Below are 20,160 nucleotides of genomic sequence, written 5' to 3'. Positions count from 1 at the left end.
CCCCCTGTGCTTTTCCTTAAAAAAAAAAAAAAAAAAAAAGTAACTCTAATCTAATTAAGAGAAAACATCAAGCAAACTTGTATCGGGGACATTGTACTTGATTTCTAGCCAGTACTCCACAGGGCTGTCAAGGTTATGAGAAACAAGGAGATTTACACACATATGGAAACTAAACAACATACTCTTGAACAACCAGTGGGTCAAAGAAGACATCAAAAAGGAAATTTAAAAATATCTCCAAACTAAAGAAAATGAAAACACAACATACCAAAACCTATGAGATGTTGCAAAAGCAGCTCTTTTTTTTTTTTTTTATAGTTGATTGTCAAGTTGGTTTACATATAACACTCAGTGCTCATCCCAACAAGTGGCGTCCTCCATGCCCATCGCCCTCCTTCCCCTCTCCCCCACCCCCCCCAGTCCTCAGTTTGTTCTCAGCAAAAGCAGTTCTTAGAGGGAAGTCTATAACAATGAATGCATATATATTAAAAAAAGAAAGATCCCAAATAAGCAACCCAACTCAAGGAACTAGAAAACGAACAACCTAAGCCCACAGTTAACAGAAGGAAGACAATCACAAAAATCAGAGCAGAAACTCTCTGCTTAGATACTAGAAAAATAGAAGAGATCAACAAAACTAAGAGCTGGGGATTTGGGGTGGGGGGGTGGTTTGGAAAGGATAAACAAAATTGACAAAACTTTAGCTAGACTAAGAAAAAAAGAGACAATACTTGAACAAATAAAACTGGAAATGAAAGAACTGTGTATCTGATACCACAGAAATACATAGGATCATAAAAGACTACTATGAACAATTATGTACCAATAAATCAAATAAATGGATAAGTTCCTACAAATACACACTTAATCAAGACTGAATCATGAAGAGGGATGCCTGGGTGGCTCAGTCAGTTAAACATCTGACTCTTGATTTCAGTTCAGGTTCATGATCTTACAGTTCATGGGTTCGAGATCTGCGTCAAGCTCTGTGCTGCCAGTGTAGAACCTGTCTCCCCCTCTCTCTCTGCCTCTCTCTGGCTCATTCTCTCTCTCTCTTTCTCTCGCTCTCGCTCTCTCTCTCTCTCTCTCCCCCTTTTCCTTCCTTCCTCCCTCCCTCCCTCTCAAAACTAAGTAAATAAACATTTTTTAAAAAGGATTGCATCATGAAGATATGGAGAATCTAAACAGACATTGAATCAGTAATCAAAAACCTTCCAACACAGAAAAGTTCAGGACCCAGTGGTTTCACTGGTGAATCCTACCAAAATTTTAAAGAAGAATTAATGCCAATCCTTTTCAAAAAAATTGGAGAGGGGGTACCTCTCCCCCAGATAATTTTATAAAGCCAGCATCATCCTAATACCAAAGCCAGAGAAGGACACTATGAGAAAAGAAAATCGTTGACCAATATCTTTGATGAATATAGATACAAAAAACTCTCAGAAACATGTTAACAAAACTGAATTCAAAAGCACACTAAAAGGATTATAGACATTGGTCAAGTGAGATTTATCTCTGGGATGCAAGGACGGTTGATCATATGCAAATCAACAAATGTGATACATTAATAGAATGAAAAATAAAGATCATATAATCAACTCAATTAGATGCACGGAANAACTTTAATGATAAAAAAAAAAAAAGCCCTAAACAAATTCTATATAGAAGAAACACACTCAACACAATAAAGGCTGTATACAACAAAGTCACAGCTAACATCGTACTCAACAGTGAAAAGTTTAAAGGTTTTCCTCTAAGATCAGGAAAAAGGCAAGGGCACCGGCTATCACCACTCTTATTCAACACAGTACTAGGAGTCTTAGCTACAGCAATCAGGCAAAATAAGAAATTAAAGGCATTCAAATTGGAAAGGAAGAGGTAAAACTGTCTTTATTTGCAGATGATATATTCTGGTTACAATCTGATAACATATTTGATTAGCAAAGTATTGTGCATGATAGTTAAGAAATACGGATTAAATGTAACAAATAGCTGAATCAGAAAAGGAAAATTGTCATATAATTCATGTAACTATTCCTTAAAATCAAACTTTCCAACTCAATGACCTCTTAATAGAGTTACTGTTAAATGTTTTCCATAATTTTCCACTAAAAAGAAAAGACTTGCCATAAAGGTACAGTAGTCAAGACAGTGTAGTATTGGCAAAAGAATAGACAAATAGGTCAATGGAACATAATACAGAGCATAAAAATAGATCCATAGAAATATAGTCAGGGCACCTGGGTGGCTCAGTCAGTTACGTGTCCAACTTTGGCTCAGGTCATGATCTCACAGTTTGTGGGTTCGAGCCCCACATCAGGCTCTGTGCTGACAGCTCAGAGCCTGGAGCCTGCTTAGGATTCTGTGTCCCCTTCTCTCTGCCCCTCCCTTGCTCATTTTCTCTCTCTGTCTCTCAAAAATAAATAAATATTTTTTAAAAAAGAAATATAGTTAACAAATCTTAGACAAAGGAGCAAAAGCTATATAATTTAAAAAAAAAAGTCTTTTTAACAAATGGTGCTGGAACAGGTGGACATCCCCATGGGAAATATAAAGGAATCTAAAACCAAATCTTAGACCCTTCACTAAAATTAACTCAAAACACATTGAGGACATAAATATAAAATGCAAAACTATAAAAGTCCTAGAAGACAACATAAAGACTAGACGACTAAACAGTGGTGACTTCTTATATATAACACAAAAGCATGATCCCATAAGCAAAAAAGTTGACAAGCTAGACTTTATTAAAATTTAAAACTTCTGCTCTGAAAAAGAGAAATTAAGAAAACAATTCCATTTACAATTGAGCCAATAATAAGATACCTAGGAATAAATCTAACCAAAGAGGTGAAAGACCTGTACTCTAAAAACTATAAAACACCGATGAAAGAAACTGAAAATGACACAAAGAAATGGAAAGAGATTCTATGCTCACTGATTGGAAGAACAAATACAGTTACAATGTCTATACTCCTCAAAGCTATCTACACATTTAATTTAACCCCTACCAAAATGCCAACAGCATTCTTCACAGAACTAGAACAAATAATCCTAAAATTTGTATGGAACCACAAAGGACCCTGAGTAGCTAAAGTAATCTTGAAAAAGGAAAGGAAAGCTGGAGGCCTGTCAATTCTGGACTTCAAGTTATATTACAAAGCTGTAGTAATCAAAACAGTCGGGGACTGGCACAAAAATAGATACACACATCAATAGAGCAATATTGGAAACCCAGAAATAAACCCACAATTATATGGACAATCAACCTTCAGCAAAGCAGGAAAGATGAATCACTGTATTGTGCATCTGAAACTAATATAACACTGAACGTTAACTAACTGGAATTAAAATTAAAATTGAGGGGCACCTGGGTGGATCAGTTGGTTAAACGTCCGACTNTAAAAATTAAATTAAAATTGAATCATGAATAATCCAATTTAAAATTAGAACTTAAAAATTATACATTAAAAAAAAGACTTCTGCTCTGAGAAAGATACTGTCAGACAATGAGAAGATCAGCCACAGACTGGGAGAGAATATTTGCAAAAAGACACGTCTGTTAAAGGACTGTTANGATTCTGTGTCTCCCTCTCTCTCTGCCCCTCCCCTGCTCACATTCTGTCTCTCTTTATCTCAAAAATAAATAAACACAAAATTTTTTAAAATTAAATTAAATTAAAATTGAATCATGAATAATCCAATTTAAAATTAAAACTTAAAAATTATACATTAAAAAAAAGACTTCTGCTCTGAGAAAGATACTGTCAGACAATGAGAAGATCAGCCACAGACTGGGAGAGAATATTTGCAAAAAGACATGTCTGTTAAAGGACTGTTATTCAAGGGGCGCCTGGGTGGTTCAGTCGGTTAAGCGTCCGGCTTTCGCTTAGGTCATGATCTCGCGGTTCGTGGGTTTGAGCCCCGCGTCGGGCTCTGTGCTGACTGCCAGCTCAGAGCCTGGAGCCTGTTTCAGTCTGTGACTCCCTCTCTCTCTGACCCTCCCCTGCTCACGCTGTCTCTCTCTCTCTCTCTCTCTCCTAGAAATAAATAAAACATTAAAAAAAAAAAGGACTGTTATTCAAAATATGCAAAGAACTCTTAAACTCAACAGTAAGAAAACATATTACCTGATTTTTAAAATGGGCAAAAGACCTGAACATATACACCAGAGAAGAAATACACAAATGGCAAATAAGCATACAAAAAGATGTTGCACATCTTCATCAAAGAAATGCAAACTGGAACAAAAATGAGAAACCACTACGCATCTATAAGAATGACAAAAATCCGAAACCCTGACAACACCAAATGCTGGCAAGGATGTGCAACAACAGGACCTCTCATTCACTGCTGATGGGAATTCAAAATGACACAGCCGCTTTGGAAGACAGTTTGGCAGTTTCACGTCAAACGAAATATACTCTTTCCATACGTTCCAGCAATCGTGCTCCTTGATTTGCCCAAATGATTAAAAACTGATTTCCACACAAAGCCTGCACACAGATGTTTATAGCAGCTTTATTCAGAATAGTCAAAAACTGGAAGCAACCAAGATGTCTTTCAGTAAGTGAATGGGCGAATAAACCCTGGTACACCCTCCTGGTACATGCAGTCACTGGAATACTATTCAGTGCTTAAGAGAAATGAACTGTACAGCAGGAAAGGACATGGAGGAAACTTAAATGCATATTACTAAGTGAAAGAAGCCACTCTGAAAAGGCTATCGATATAGTACAGATTCCAATCATATGACATTCTGGAAAAGACACAAATACAGAGATAGTAAAAAGACCAGTAGAGAGGGATGAACAGGTAGAACGCAGGTAATTTTTAGGGCAGTGAAACTACCCCATATGTTATTTTACCATAGTGGATGCTCGTCGTCACACATTTGTCCAAACTTGTATAATGTGCAACACCAAGAGTGAACCCCAAAGTAAAATATGGATTCTGAGTGATAATGCATCCATGTAGATTCATCAGTTATAACAAACATACCACTGCAGGTCAGAAGATTGACGGGGGGGGGGGTTGCTGGGGGCAGGGGGGAGGCACAGGAGCTACACGGGAAATTTCTGTACTTCTGCTCAATTTTGGCGTGAACTTAAAACTACTCTACAATATAAAGTTTGTTGGGGCACCTGGGTGGCTCAATTAAGTGTCCAACTTTGGTTCAAGTCATGATCTTACTGTTGCTGAAATGGAGCCCTGTATCCGACTCTGTGCTGAGAGTGCAGAGAACCTCTTTGGATTCTCTCTCTCCCTTTCTCTCTGCCCCTCCCCTGCTCATGCACACGCTCCCTCTCTCTCTCTCTCTCAAAATAAAGAAACTTAAAAAAAAAAAACCCTATGGCCATTCATGTATGTCTTTGTATGGACATATGCTTTCATTTCTATCGCGTCAGCATCTAGGAGTGAAATGGCTGGGTTGGATGATAGTTTTTAAAAAGCTGCCAAACTGTTTCACTAAGTGGCTGTAAAATTTTATAGCACTTCACTTCTTTTAGGAACATTCAAGACTTCCATTTCCTTCGCAGTCTCACCAGCACTTTGTATGGTAAGTGTTGTAAATATTAGTCATTCTAATAAGGTGGTGTCTTACTGTGATTTTTATTTGCATTTCCCAAGTGACTAATGATGTTGAGCATCCTTTCATTTGTATATCTTCTTTGGTAAAGGGTTTGTTCTAATTTTCTGTACTGCATGTTTCTATAATGACCAGCAAAGGTTGAGGCACCGGGTCATATCAAAAGGAAAACTTTTTACTTCTTTCCTCTCCCCTCCCATGCTCTTAAAAAATTAAATTTTTTTGTAAGAAGCTGCTCAGGTTTTTTTCGTAATATTTTATTTTTAGAGTACATCTAGGTTCACACCAAAATTGAGCAGAAGGTACAGAGATTTCCAACATAGCTCCTGCCAGCCCCCACCTCCGCTACTGTCAACATCCTGAATTATAGCGGTCCATTTCCTTTAAATATTTTTATTTTAACTCCAGTTAGTTAACACTCAGTATTATGTTAGTTTCAGGTGTGCCATATAGTGATTCAACACTTCCGTACATCACTGTGTGCTCATCGCACCATGTGCATTTCTTAATCCCATCAACTATTTAACCCATCCCCCCACTTCCCTCCCCTCTGGTAACCATCACTTGTTCTCTTAAATCAAGAGTCTGAGGGCAACTGGGTGGCTCAGTCAGTTAAACGTCTGACTCTTGATTTTGGTTCAGGTCATGATCTCACAGTTCCTGAGATGGAATCCTACACTGGGCTCCACGCTGACAGTGTGGAGCCTGCTTGGGATTCTCTCTCCCCCTCTGCCTTTTCTCTCTCTCTCTCTCTCTCTCTCTGTCCCTCCCGTGCTCTTAAGCGTGGGAATACAGGTGTGTGTGTTCTCTCTCTTTCAGAATAAATAAATAAACTTTGGGGAAAAAAAGAGCCTGTTTCTTGATTTGCTTCTTTGTCTTAATTTTTTTCCTTTGCTTGTTTGTTTTCTGCCTTAAATTCCATATATGAGTAAGATCATATGATATTTGTCTTTCTCAGACTGATTTTTTTTTTTTTTGCTTAGCAGTACATTCTCTAGTTTCATCCATGTCGTTGCAAATGGCAAGATTTCATTCTTTTCTATGGCTGAATAACGTTCTACTGTGTGCACACACATACATACTACACCTTCTACGTCTTCCACACCATCACTGGTTCCCACAGAGGTTTCTGCTTTCACGTTTGTGCTCCATTAAATTGTGATTCTCTGTATGCACTTGTCTGTGTCTGGAGGACAGAGGCTTGTTCTGTGACCTCACTTCTCTGATGGATCTACGAAGAGTTTTTGATTTTTCCATTTGTTCACCTTTTTAATTGTTTTTAGGATGAAGCGACAACTTCTAAGCTCCCAGTGTGCCAGTCCCAAAACCAAAGTCACTGAGTTACTTTTTTATCAGAGTCATCTAGGGGGTATTTTGTGGTATCTCACTGTGGTTTGGATCGCAGCATTTGTTTTTTTAGTGGCCCTATGAATGGCACATTTTATAATTTTATTGATGAGAAAAATAAAGCATAAGAAAGTTGAGTCCAAGGTCATCATTGGGAAACCTGAAGACCTCAAAACTAAGAGGTAAGTTAAATTTTTTTAATGTTTTATTTATTTCTGAGAGAGAGAGGGAGATAGCATGAGCAGGGGAGGGTCAGAGAGAGAGGGAGACACAGAATCTGAAGCAGGCTCTAGGCTCTGAGCTAGCTGTCAGCATAGAGCCCGGCGTGGGGCTCAAACCCAAGAACCGCGAGATCATGACCTGAGCTGAAGTTGACACTTAGCCGACTGAGCCTCCCCGGCGCCCCTAAGAGGTAAGGCAAAACTAGAAACACAAGTATGGACAAGACCAAGAAGCATATGTCTCACTGTGCATGCCCAAATCAATTAAACATATAGACTTTGGAATAAATGACTGTTAAAAACCTGGTTATGAAACTGAAAGTAAAACTTTTTAAAGATCCATGAGAAGCGAGTTTATGCTAACTTTCTGTATGTCCCCTAGCCTACTCTAGGTTACCAGTCTACTCACCCCTGTCACTCTGTAACAACCTAATCTCAGTAAATTCTTGTTTAACCTGGATTTACAGACGAGTTTATTACTATGTAAAACTTTATTTAGAGTAAAATACTTGAAGAATTTTTAATGAAATTCATTCATTCATTTAATAAATATTTATTGAGGGCTATGCTAGGCAATTGGGATAAACGAGTTAACCAGGACACACAGTCCCTGCCTCGGAGAGCTGACAGGTTAGTAGGGAAGGCAGACAACTAGGCATTTATAACACAAGGCAGTAAAGACTATGACACACATAAGAGGGACAACTAACCCAGACTCAGAAGATCCGAGAAAACTTCCAAATGGAAGTGACATCGAGTAGAAGTCGCCCTTGACAGCAGTATGGACTACACACCTAGGCAGAGGGAAAATTATCTGGCAAAGGCCTGAAAACGGGGTGGTAAGAAATGAGACCAGGAAGGGGAGTAGGTGCCCAACTACATGAAGGCATTTGGAGTTTCTCCGGAGAGCAATGAGAAGGGCCTGCAGGCACTCAGACGAGGGGGGCCCTATCAGATTTGGCTTTGGGAAGGATGCTCTAACCAGGGAGAATGGGTTGGAAGAGGGATACGACGTGAGGCGGGAGGGCCAGTCAGATGCTGTCGGGGCAACCAGGTAGGATGCAACAGCAGCCTGCACCAGGGAGGTGGCAGTGAGAATGAAGAAAAATGGACAAATATGTATGACGTGGTGAAGGAGCGGATGCGGTGGCCATGCAACGAGGTGCAACGCGTCTCAAACTTGACGCAGTGTGAAGCACCTGAGAGTGCAGATTCTGGCTCAACAGGTGTGGAACGGGACCGGGAACTCCGCGTGTCTGACAGCTCCCAGGTGATGCTGGTGCCACCAGCGCCTGCTGCTTAGTTTGAGCATCAAGGAGCCAGAAAACAGAGGAGGAGGAGGGAAACTGAAAGAAAAGGGGAAAAAAAGATAAATTCAGATGTAACGCACTGCAATGCATACAGTAAGTTTAAGTGCAGGTAGCCTCACGGAGGCGGATACAGACATGAGACTGACATGCAGAGAACGGCTGGGCTGGAAGGAGAGGTTTGGGTCATGAGATAAAATACTGTGGCGGTTGCCCCTCCCCCCTCACTCCCATTTTAAACGGAACACCGGGGTTGGAAGGCAGATCGCAATGCGTTCAAAAGTGGAAGGTACAGAGGTTCAGACACGGACTCAAGAAATTTAGTTCTAAAGGGAAAAGAAGCATAGAGCAACAGCTAGGGGACAGTGTGGAGATGAGAACGGTTGCTTTAAAGATAAGAGTGACCTGAACATGTTGAAATGCTGTTAGACAAAGCTGTCCATCAACAGGCCTTTTGAGAAAGATCAGTTAGGGTTCCTGTCTGACATCTCCGCTTCATTCTTTCTAATATTCAATAAACAGTCTTCATCAGACTAATAATTTTCCTCTTAGCTTTAACAGTTCTATTATAACTGGGGTCTTCTATGGACACAGTAGTTTAAAATAAAGGAGGGGCGCCTGGGTGGCTCAGTCGGTTGAGTGTCTGACTTCGGCTCAAGTCATGATTTCATCATTCGTGGGTTCGAGCCCCGCGTCGGGCTCTGTGCGGACAGCCTGGAGCCTGCTTCCGATTCTGTGTCTCCCTCGCTCTCTGCCCCTCCCCCACTGGCTCTCTCTCCCTCTCAAAATAAACATTTTTTAAAAAGTAAAGTAAATAAAATAAAGGCGGCAACTCTGCACAGATCTACCTGCTACCCTCCTCTCCTTATTCAAGGCTCGCTCTTTAGGAGCCACATACTGAATGCTCTCCTATCATTTTCACCCCTAACAACAATTTTATTTTTCATATTACTATTAAGTACATTATTTCGTATTATAATACGTCTTAGAGCAAACCTGACATAAGCAATTAACAGACAGCACCCAAGGACTTAATCACTGAATACGACTGCGAATCGGAGAACATATGAAAAGTTTAGAAAGGACAAGGAAAAGTGGGAAACTACTTCACCAGGCATATGGAAATTAGGAGTTCTGCTGGCTGGCTGCCAGAGGCTTCATGGTGAAAGCCAGCATGCTAGAAACTTGGGAGAGGAACTGAGAAAAGGTCTGCGCCCTCCTACAAGTTTATTACACTAACTACAAAATAGCAGTTTGCAAAGGCACAAATAAAGTGTGGGAGACTGAGATAAAGAATGAAACTCAGCAAGAGATGGGGAAGAGAAGGACATAAAAAAGAATTGTGGAAGGCTCTGAAAGAAAAGGCAAGGATGGACGACAAGTAGAAAGAACAGGGAAAGAACAGAGTGAATCCTAGAGGTTGACCTCATCACAGAGCATTTATATAAGAGATATGGAGCCGCAAGATAAGTTTGCTAAATACTTTGAGTAAGTTCACATCGTGACACCAAAATTTATGCAGGTGTCGCTGTTATTTACAGTTCATTAAAAAAAAAAAAGAAAGAGAGGGAGAGAAAGGATAGCTCTTTTTGAAAACACTGAATCACACACTCCAAAGGACCTTGAAAGATCATCTGGTTCTTGACAAAGGAGTACAACGGTCAGCCTCCACCTGTCAGTAAGCACCTACAGCGTATGTCTCGGACTCCCAGCCAAGGTCACACTCTTCCAGGGCATCCCCCAGCCAATAACGGAGCGCGGCAGGGGCCCCAAAGCCCGGCCCCGGGCACTGAACAAAAGACTCCTCTTCACCTCTTTGCCCTCTGCTCCTGACTCCCTTTTATGTTGTCCAGAATCTGTGACATCTACCTAGTGAACTTCCTATCACAGGGATCAGGTCAGCATCCCTCTGCATAGGCTTTCTCTGCCTAATCATCCCTCCTCCACCTTTTACCTTTCACGGGCATTCTTTCCCTGTCCCCCAGGAAATTTCATGAACTAACTCTATCTCCACACCTGTCTCCCGATGGATATAACTAATGCAAAGAACCTATGTGCCACTCAGGTATCTGACAAAGGACGGAAGAATCCTTGAAATACAGTAAGACAAGCCAATTGTTTTTTAGATGGACAAAGACTTCATTTAAACAGAGATGCAAATGGAAAACAAGCACATGAAAAGATATTCAATATCTTAAGCCATCTGAAAAATGAGAAGGAAAACACAGTGTGAAACCACTACTCACCTATCAGAAGAGCGAACAGTAAAAAGACTGACAATTCCAAGTGAGGAAGAGGGTGTGGGGCAAGTGACATCTGCATACACTGCTGGCAGGAGTATGAAATGGGACAATCGCTTTGGAAAACCGTTTGGCAGTTTCTTATAAAGTTAAATTTGTCTTTACCACATGACTCAACAATTACACCTCTAGACATTCGCTCTAGAGAAATGAAAACTTGTCCACAAAACACCTTGTACAAGAATGTTCATAGCAGATTGGTTTTTGTTGTTGTTTTTATAGTTTACTGTCAAGTTGGTTTCCATCATAGCAGGTTTATTCACAATAGCGAAGAACTGGAAACAATCCAAACAATACGTGAAGGAGCAAATTCTGGTACAGCCATACAATGAAAAGAGTACTTGGCAATGAAATGAAAATAACCTATTGGTACATGTAACCACGTGAATTAATCTCAGAAACACTGTGTTGAGTCAAAGAGCCAAATATTTAAACATATACGATTCCACTTCTGTCAAGTTCTAAAACTGGCAAAACTAATTTAGAGTGATAGACATTTAATCAGAGGTTGCCTCAAGGAGTGAGGGGCTGACTGCAAAGAAGAGGAAATTTTCCGGGGTGATGGACATTTCTGTATCTTGATTCAGTTGTGGTTACTCAGGGGTATACGTATGTCAAAACTCATCAAACTCTACACTAAAAATGGATGCATATTACTGCATGTAAATTATACCTCAACAAAGTTGATTTCGTAAAATGTATTCCTGGCATGTATAAATACTAAATAAGTACTAAATACTAAGCAAATATATAAATACTGTATCTAATAGCATTTGTTGGTATTGCAAGTGCAGTTATTTATCTCATTTACATTTAGATGGTTATTGCCAGAAAATTAAGAGGCTGTTGGTCTATTTTTCTGATAGCCAGAGGCCTTATCAAATTCCCTTATTCTGTTGTTTTTAATGGAATTCCTTTGGGGTTTATGTGTATACAATTATATAAACATCAAAAAAAACCCCTTCATCTCTTATTATCCAACATTTTAAGATTATTTACCTCTCTCTTTCATTTAACAGTCTTCAAAAGAATGTTGAATAATTTAAAAAAATGAATAATAACGGGGGTCATCTTCTTTGCCCTAGAAGAGTAAAAAATACTGAACTATCCATTGTCCTTTAAAGATTAAAAAGGATTTAAAGAATTTACCTGTGTGTCAAGTCTTCATGCTATTTTTTATAGCAGATATTTAATGTCCAATTTTTCTAGGGTAATTAGTGTCTTCCTGTTTTCTATTTACTGGGTCACCTTTATCAGAAAGTCATTCACATCTCCTAGGTTTTCCAATGTGTGGCTCTTGAACTTCAGTTAGCAACGTATAGCACTGGAATTTCTTTCTGCGTCATTACCGCCTTTCTCATTGCTACTTTGTATAATTTTTTTCCTTTTTTTTTTCTTAAATCAAGGTCAAAAGAGGATTACCCAGGATAGGTGGCTGGCTCAGTCGTGGAGCATTCAACTCTTGATCTTGAAGTAGTGAGTTCAAGCCCCACACTGGGTGTTGAGCTTACTTAAAAAAAAAAAAAAAAAGATTATCTGTCTTATCGGCGTCTTCAAAGAACCAGCTTTAGGATTTATTTATGTAAGTTTGGGATTTTCTTTTTTATTAATTTCAATTGATATCTTTATTGTTTCTCTTACTACCATTTTGTTTTGTTGCTAATTAAAATATATAACGAAATTTATGTATTTTTTTCTTTCTTCTCTAATAATATATTCAAGCCTATCGAATTGCCTCAGTATAAGCTTTCATTTGGTCCCATGTTTTCTAGTATGAAGTGTTCAGATGTTAACTGCTTATTATGTGTCATTTTAATTTTTATTTCCCCTTGGATCCCAATTTTACAAAGGCGTTTCTAATGTCCAGTATTATAATTATTGGAGTCTTTTTTAAAAATTAATCACTAATTTTGTTGGATTCTGAAATAGGATGTACAAAATGTCTGGGTTTTTAAGTTTATTGAAGTACTTTATGTGGCCAAGTATAGAATTTTTTATACATTCTTTATACACGGACTTATCAACTAAATTATATGTACGTATATACATATATACTAATTATATACATACATACAACGCAAGTTTCTGAGCATTTAAAAATTATAACCGAAACCCACCCTCACGCACGTGCTCACGGCGCCCTCTGCTTATTTTTAAAATTCTTTTTCATAGCATGTGTCCTTTGTGATCTTGCAGCAAACTGCTTTTTACTTCTACGTGCTTTGGGCTCATCGCGTCCCTTCCACAGGAACGAAAGGCGGCGGCGAGCCGGGAAGCTTCGTCACTGACGTGTCCGAACAGGCACGGCGGGGNNNTGGGCACGGAGCGAGCCAAACGTGGTGTAGACTGTGAGGCTCTCAGAGACGCGGGGGGAGGAGCCTCCACAGCGACTGTGCCGCTTACGGCTGTGCGACGGCGGGTGTACAGGGGTAGCGTAACGGGGTGAAGGGCCTCGAGTGAGGAGTGGGCTTAATCAGGACGTGTGGACACGTGAACTTGACCGTGACGGTGAAGGAAGGCCGCCGCTGGGCGGGCGAGGGTGCCAGCGCCGGGTTCTGTCTTCTCAGGTGTGTCTCGTTCTGTCTCCTGACTCGTTAAAACTAAGCTTAGGGGGGCGCCCGGGGGGCTCGGTCGGTTAAGCGTCCGGCTTTCGCTCAGGTCATGATCTCGCGGTTCGTGGGTTCGAGCCCCGCGTCGGGCTCTGTGCTGACAGCTCAGAGCCTGGAGCCGCTTCAGATTCTGTGTCTCCCTCTCTCTCTCTGACCCTCCCCTGCTCACACCGTCTCCCTCTCTCTCGGAAATAAATTAAAAAAAATTTTTTTTAATTTTCTAAAATTATACTTCTTTTTCGCTAATCCAGTTTCCTCTCTCCCGGCTTGAGTTAATTATCGAAGACCTTTGGCAACCTGTTTACTGCCCCTGGCTTCTCACCCATTCACACCAGTCAAGGCCGCCAAGGGGCCAAGCATGCAATTCTCTCAGTTTCCTTTCTGTGAAGCCATTGTTAACAGGGTTTTTAAAAACCGTATAGGAATCGGTATTTTTAAATGTGCCGAGTAAGCCAAGAGCTCAGCGGTGAGATAGGCCAGTAATAAACTCTGATGAGAAGCGTCCTCTGTTTGGTTGTATGGCTGTGTCGTTTGGAACCATTATATTAAATAGTAAATGGCGAAGGCCTGTTTCATCAGTTTTCCAAATTGATTCTATGACTTTCTAGAAAAACCCACAGTGGCTTACGTGATGTTAATTACAGCCACAGTTCTTCGTTATTTATTTTTAGGAAGGTTATAGAGATGGGGTAGATGCCGGCAAAGCAGTTACTCTCCAGCAAGGCTTCAATCAAGGTTATAAGGAAGGTGCAGACCTCATTATAAACTATGGACAGCTCAGAGGAACGTTGAGGTAATTTTTAAACTTAAACGCTGCGTCAGTCTAGCCTCAGTGCTACCCGAGGACTTTTGAAAAGTAGTAGGTAAAAATAAACTATTTAAACTGAAGTGATTTTCCTAGTGTTAAAGCCCCAAAAGAGGACTGCAGAGGGTAGAATAATAATGCCTTCAAAAAGTCAAAAAGCATCAGTTCATCCACTTTAATATGTGAGCCAGGTGTTGTCCTTCACTGCAAAGAAATGATAGGAAGGTGTGTGTTTTTTGCTACTGAACTACCACTAAACTGTATCACAATTTAAAAGGTCTTCACACATGGCAGAACACAGAATGAGAGACTTCTAGACTAGCATTACACGATGAAAAGTGTAACTGGTAATAGAGGGGGAAATGATTGCATTTATCTTAGGGCTAAACATTGAATACTTGTCAAAATTCCATAGTAAGAATGGCAAAAACCAGGGCCAGGTGGTCAAATGGCCCATGATAGGCTTATCTTCTCTGATCTTTATAGCTTTGAAATTGTCCTCTGTAGAAAAACAAAACATAAAATGGTTCAAAGAATCACTAATTTTTAAAAGAGCAGGAAATGGGGCTCTTGGGCGGCTCAGTTGGTTAAGCAGCCAACTCTTGATTTTGGCTCAGGTCATGATCTCTTGTGAGATCTAGCCCCATGTCAGGTTCAGGAGGGAGCATGAAGTCTGCTTAAGATTCTTTCCCTCTGCTCGCTTGCTCACTCTCTCTCTCTCTCTCTCTCTCTGAAAAAAATTAAAAAGAGTAGAAAATAAGTCATCAAAACCAAAAATTTATTTTTTGAGGTTTTAGAAAATTCAACCATCAGAAATCAGATTTAGAGTCTGCTACAGTAGGAAAATGATCAAGTGTTTATTTTACGTCAAGCTAAATCTTTTATAATCTCAGAAAGCTTGTTGCTAAATCTTTCACATCAATTGATTACATTTCTAAAACATGACTGCTTTTCACAACCATTATTTTATGTCTTGATTACCCGAGCAATCTGAAATGTCAGAAAACAAAAAGCACTATCTGTGCTAGAAAAATAAAGAAAAATATTTGTTAGGGACAAGAAGAATTCTTACCTTCTTCAAGAAAATTGTTAGTTAGCTCAAAAACAGTGTCTATTCTATAACGAAGTTGGGAAAGAAAAATTGCGTCAAAACTTTTTTCCTGCCCTTCAGTGTTTTGATGGCAAGCACCTATATGGTTGGAACAAGTGTTTTCAACCTTGGCTGCACCTTGATATCAGTTGGGAAGCTTGAGACTCTGCTTTCATTGGTCTGGGCTGTGACCTAGACCTTGACAGTTTTGAGAGCTCCCTGGGTGATTCCACTGGATATCTTAGTCTGAGAATCACTAATCCAGAAGCTGTTGGATGTCGTTAAAGGAGAAACTAAGTTTTGTGATCTTTCTCCGAGTTGCATCCCTCTTTGACAGAAGCTACACAGTCATAAAGAGAAAACCTAAAATCAAGAGAAGTGCATGGAATTGGGAAGGAGGTCTTAGGAATTATAAGCAATTTATATGATTACTTCCAGTTGTTTAATTTCTATCAAAAGATAATATCTTTATATATTTTACAATCCATTTTACCGTTACTTTGCTGATTCTGGCTTGCATCATTACTGATTTCTTTTTGTGTGGTCTTATCCAGAAAAGAAGCATGTAGGGTTTAGCATCAAAAATTCAAAAAGCCTATGATTGGTTCCGTTTTTTCCTGTTTAACTCTTATTTCTATTTTCACTCAGTGCTTTGCTCTCCTGGTGTCACCTTCATGAAAATGGCTCAACTCTGATCAGTAAAATAAATAATCTTCTGGATGCAGTTGGCCAGTGTGAAGAGTATGTGCTCAAACATCTGAAATCAATCACGTCTCAGCCCCGTGTTGTAGATTTATTGGACTCCATTCAGGAGATGGACCTTTGTCACGTAGCTCCAGCTGAGAAAAAGATGGATGAAGCTAAAGATGAAAGACTCTGTGAAAATAATGCTGAACTTCACAAAAACTGTAGCAAGAGTCTTAGTGAGGCAGATTGTTCATCTTTAGAATGTTATAGGATACGGGAGCAGGCACATTCTGAAAACCCCAGCCTCGCTTGGATTTTAGAACAGACAGCCGGTTTAGTAACACAGCTGGGGGTACCGCGCGATGTGTTACAACATCTCAAACAACTGTAACAGTTCTCGTCACTTTTCTAATGCAAGTAATGTTGAGAACATTTCGTTTCTTAACAAACTGACCAAAATTCGTACTGGATTCTACATCGGACACATCACTGGTAGGTTATCCTTCATGGATTAAATGTCTTCAAAACTAACACTATTAAATGGAATAAGAGCTTTTTCTGTCACTGGGAATTTTTGTGAAGCCTCAGGTATGCTCAGAAGTTCCTGATCAAAACCAGGCATTTTCAGACGCATTAGCAACAGTGAAGAAGGATCAGATGCATTTTGTTAAGGACCTAACCCTGCTTTCTGTTCCTGCCTCTATCAGGTGATTAGGGCCTTCTCGCCAGCTAATCAGACCAAAGTCACCATTAAATAAGCTGGTGGGTAACACTGTAAATAAACACATACAGGCGAATAAAATATATATATATCGAAATTAAGAAGCTATAAGTGTAAGAAACTGAAGAAATGATTTTACTGATGATTAAAAACAAAATACTAAAATTGGTTTTGGTTTTATGTTAAAGGCAAGGACATCAATTCCATGGAATACACAAAATACATTTCATGTTCAAGTACCTACTTAAGTTTTTCCAAGTATTAAGGAGTTAGTAGTGTTGTTCAGCAATGTGCCAGGTTATTTCTAAAGTGCGGTTTGTCTCACATATTCACATAGTAGTAAAACACTGAAACCACTGGCTTCTGCACTACCTCGTAGCAATATTCTTCGTCTGGTAGGACCAAATTCGATTGAAGCTGTTGCTCCAGGACCTAAGCATATAAAATCAGGAAAGGAATTTTCAGCACTTTCTTGCCTCAAACAAAGTTTTGTGTGAGGTGCCGGCCTTCAGAGGCACCCAAATAATTGCCCTTTGTCCATGGCCTTAATTGCTTTTTCACCAGTATTTATATAGAGTACTATCTACTCCAAAAGACATACTGAGGGGCGTCTGGGTGGCTCAGTCGGTTAAGCGTCCGACTTCAGCTCAGGTCATGGTCTCACGGTTCGTGGGTTCGAGTCCCGCGTCGGGCTCTGTGCTGACAGCTCAGAGCCTGGAGCTGCTTCAGACCCTGTGTCTCCCTCTCTCTCTCTCTACCCCTCCCACTCCCCCTGCTCTTGTGCGCTCTCTCTCTCTCTCTCTCTCAGAAATAAAACATTAAAAAAATAATAAAAATAAAAGACATGCTGAGAGAATCTGATGTCTTTCAAGAGACTAATAAATATTCTGTGATCTTACAACCTCTTGGCAGTTCGTAGAAAATGAAAAAATTAAAGCAACAAATCTGAAGTCAGAAGACCAGATACTGGGGTGTCTGGCTGGCTCAGAGGAGCATGTGATTCTTGATCTAGGGATTGTGAGTTCAAGCCCCACACTGGGTGTACAGATCACTTAAAATCTTAAAAAAATAATCATAAATTTTTGAAAAAGACCTTATACTGTTACAGGATTTCTAAAACATGCTGAAAATAAGTGCTGTTTGACATCTCCTTTTAAAAAATGCTTATATCTCTCTAGATTAAACACTATTTCAGAGATTTACTAATTTGTCTTATGTATTTTTTCTGTTTTATGGATGCAGCCAAAATCTCAAATCCACATGGAAATAAGCGGTCTCTAAGTCTTAAAGTGTTGTCCTGCCCTGCACATTAGATACGAAATGTCCATCTCTAATAATGCATCTCAAGGAAGTCACCCTGAGTGAAAGTTTCACAAGTGCAATAGACCTTGAGATTTTATCTGGGCTCCCCCTGCTAAGGTTCTCTGAAAATAACATCCCCGATAATATGGTGTTTTCGTGCAGATGTTCACAAAGAAGGAAATCAAGAGAATTAGCTGAAGGGATGAGGCTGTTCAGACAGGAACATCTCTTAAACTTGCTTTGCCTTTGAAAGCCAAGTTTCTGGAGTGCAGAATAGTAGTGGTGTGCTCATGCCTGTGTTCAGTGAGCGTGAGTTGGGGAAAGAAACCTTGCTCACTTTACGTGTCTTGCCTTGACGCCAGTGCTAGCGGCCTGCCCGTTCTTGTCATGAAAGAGCCTAGCTGTCCCTAACGGTAAAACAAGGCCGCCCCAGAGCAGGCACAGCCCCACCTTCCAGGCCCAAAACCCACGCGTTAGGCCTGAGTGACGTGGCTTCCTCACAAACAGGGTTTTCACCTTTAGTTTCTAGATGCTGAAGTACCCGGAGCTTTTTTGTTTGTTTTAGTGGGAGGGAGAGTTCACAGTACTCCGCTTTTTGGACATTTCAGCTGCTAGAGCTGCTGAGGCCACCGAAATGTTTGTGATACACAAGCAGGAAGTGGGCACCTGCATCCTTATCTCAGGTACATCCTTAGCACTGCTCGTTAGCTGCTTTCGCGGTGAGCCGAGAGAAAAGCCTGGAAACAAGTCCAAGGTGGGATTCCCCCCATCTTCAAATTAAAGTTAAAGCTTTGTGTTCCCGTCTAAGAGAGCCGTATAGATATATATACAGGAATAGTCCTTAACTTGTTTGCAAACTCCTGGATTTCAGACCAGTGGATGAAATAGATGGCATGTGCTCTGTGGATAAACGATCAGGCCTGTTGCTCTACAGAAATCGTCCAGTCTCCATTGTGACGGGACTTCACCCGCACACTTTGCCCTTCTTGCTTCTGCTGCCAGGTACTTCCTTTTCCCAGCGGCCCCCCTGGAAGAGGAGTCACTCCCAGATTGCTTTCTCCCCCTCCGCTCCTCAGCTTCAAACCGCTTTTCGCTGAGGTCGCCCGTGGCTGAAGTCACAAAGCTGCCCCGCACTGGCCCGTCTCCTCCAGCGCAGGACTTGCTGACCGGCCCTCCGCTCGCCCTCTGCGGCCGCGCAGTCTGCCCTCTCGCCAGCCCCTCGCATTTGGCTGAGTCTCCCCGTCCCCACCTGCCTGCCTGAGGACCCCACGGAATTTCACTCTTGGACCTTTTTTTTGTCTTTGTACTCTAACCAGATCCCCTCACTTGCTCCCATGGTTTCGATTATAATCCTAAAGCTAATACTCCAACCCCTGTTTCTCTCCCAAGCCCTAGACCTGTATTTCCCACTGCAGTTTCTCACGCCCGTCTCAGTGGCTTAGCTGTTCGTATCTGAAACACCTCCTTCCCGGGCTGATGGGGGAGGGGGAGAGGGGAAGGGGGGTGCTGGGCATGGAGGGGGGCACTTGTGGGGATGAGCACTGGGTGTTACATGGAAACCAACTGGACCATAAACTATTAAAAAACAAAATAAAAATAAATAAAACACCTCCTGTCCATCTTCTCTCCTCCCTCCTATCCCAAACTGCTTTGCCTTTCACATTTTCAGTCTTTTGTTTTTTGATTTTTTAAGTTTTTTGTTTATTTCTGAGAGAGACAGCGTGAGCAGAGGAGGGTCAGAGAGAGAGAAGGAGACACAGAATCCACAACAGCCTCCAGGCTCTGAGCCAGCTGTCAGCACAGAGTCCGACGCGGGGCTCGAACCCACGAGCTGTGAAATCACCTGAGCCAAAGTCAGAAGCTTAACCAACTGAGCCACCCAGGCGCCCCCATATTTTCAGTCTTTTAATACCATCTCTGTTTACTCCAAGCTAGGAATCTTTTTTTTTACGTCGAGATATGATTGATATAAAATACACTATACTAGTTTCAGGTGTACAGTACAATGATTCAGCGTTTGTATATGTTGCAAGGTGGTCACCACAAAAAGCCTAGTTAACAGCCATCACCATACAGAGTTACGATTTTTTTTCTTATAACGAGAAATTTTAAGATCCACTCTCGTAGCAGCTTTCAAATATACAACACAGTATTGTTAATTATAGCCACCATGCTTTCCAT

General features: G+C 40.7%; 1 protein-coding gene and 1 long non-coding RNA gene across 2 annotated transcripts in view; one reads left to right on the top strand and one right to left on the bottom strand.

Annotated features, from left to right (window-relative positions):
• LOC144245822 (uncharacterized) overlaps positions 1-13,035 on the bottom strand; it is an 18,625-nt gene extending 5,590 nt beyond the window's left edge. Inside the window, exon 1 of the long non-coding RNA XR_013339429.1 lies at positions 12,883-13,035. This is a non-coding gene — a long non-coding RNA (uncharacterized LOC144245822). The remainder of the gene's footprint in view (positions 1-12,882) is intronic.
• Positions 13,036-13,206: 171 nt separating this feature from the next.
• Positions 13,207-17,879, top strand: YAE1 (YAE1 maturation factor of ABCE1; the record flags this gene model as incomplete). Its single annotated transcript, XM_077781159.1, has 3 exons — positions 13,207-13,332; positions 14,046-14,167; positions 15,918-17,879. Coding segments are annotated over 3 exons (678 nt in total), but the record flags the coding sequence as incomplete, so codon positions are not given.
• Between the last annotated feature and the right edge of the window lie 2,281 nt (positions 17,880-20,160).

The sequence above is a fragment of the Crocuta crocuta genome, unplaced genomic scaffold, assembly GCF_008692635.1.
Source record: "Crocuta crocuta isolate KB4526 unplaced genomic scaffold, BGI_CrCroc_1.0 scaffold108, whole genome shotgun sequence".
NCBI lineage: Eukaryota > Metazoa > Chordata > Mammalia > Carnivora > Hyaenidae > Crocuta > Crocuta crocuta.
Note: the sequence above shows the minus strand (reverse complement) of the source record. Positions and strands in the feature narration are given on the sequence as shown.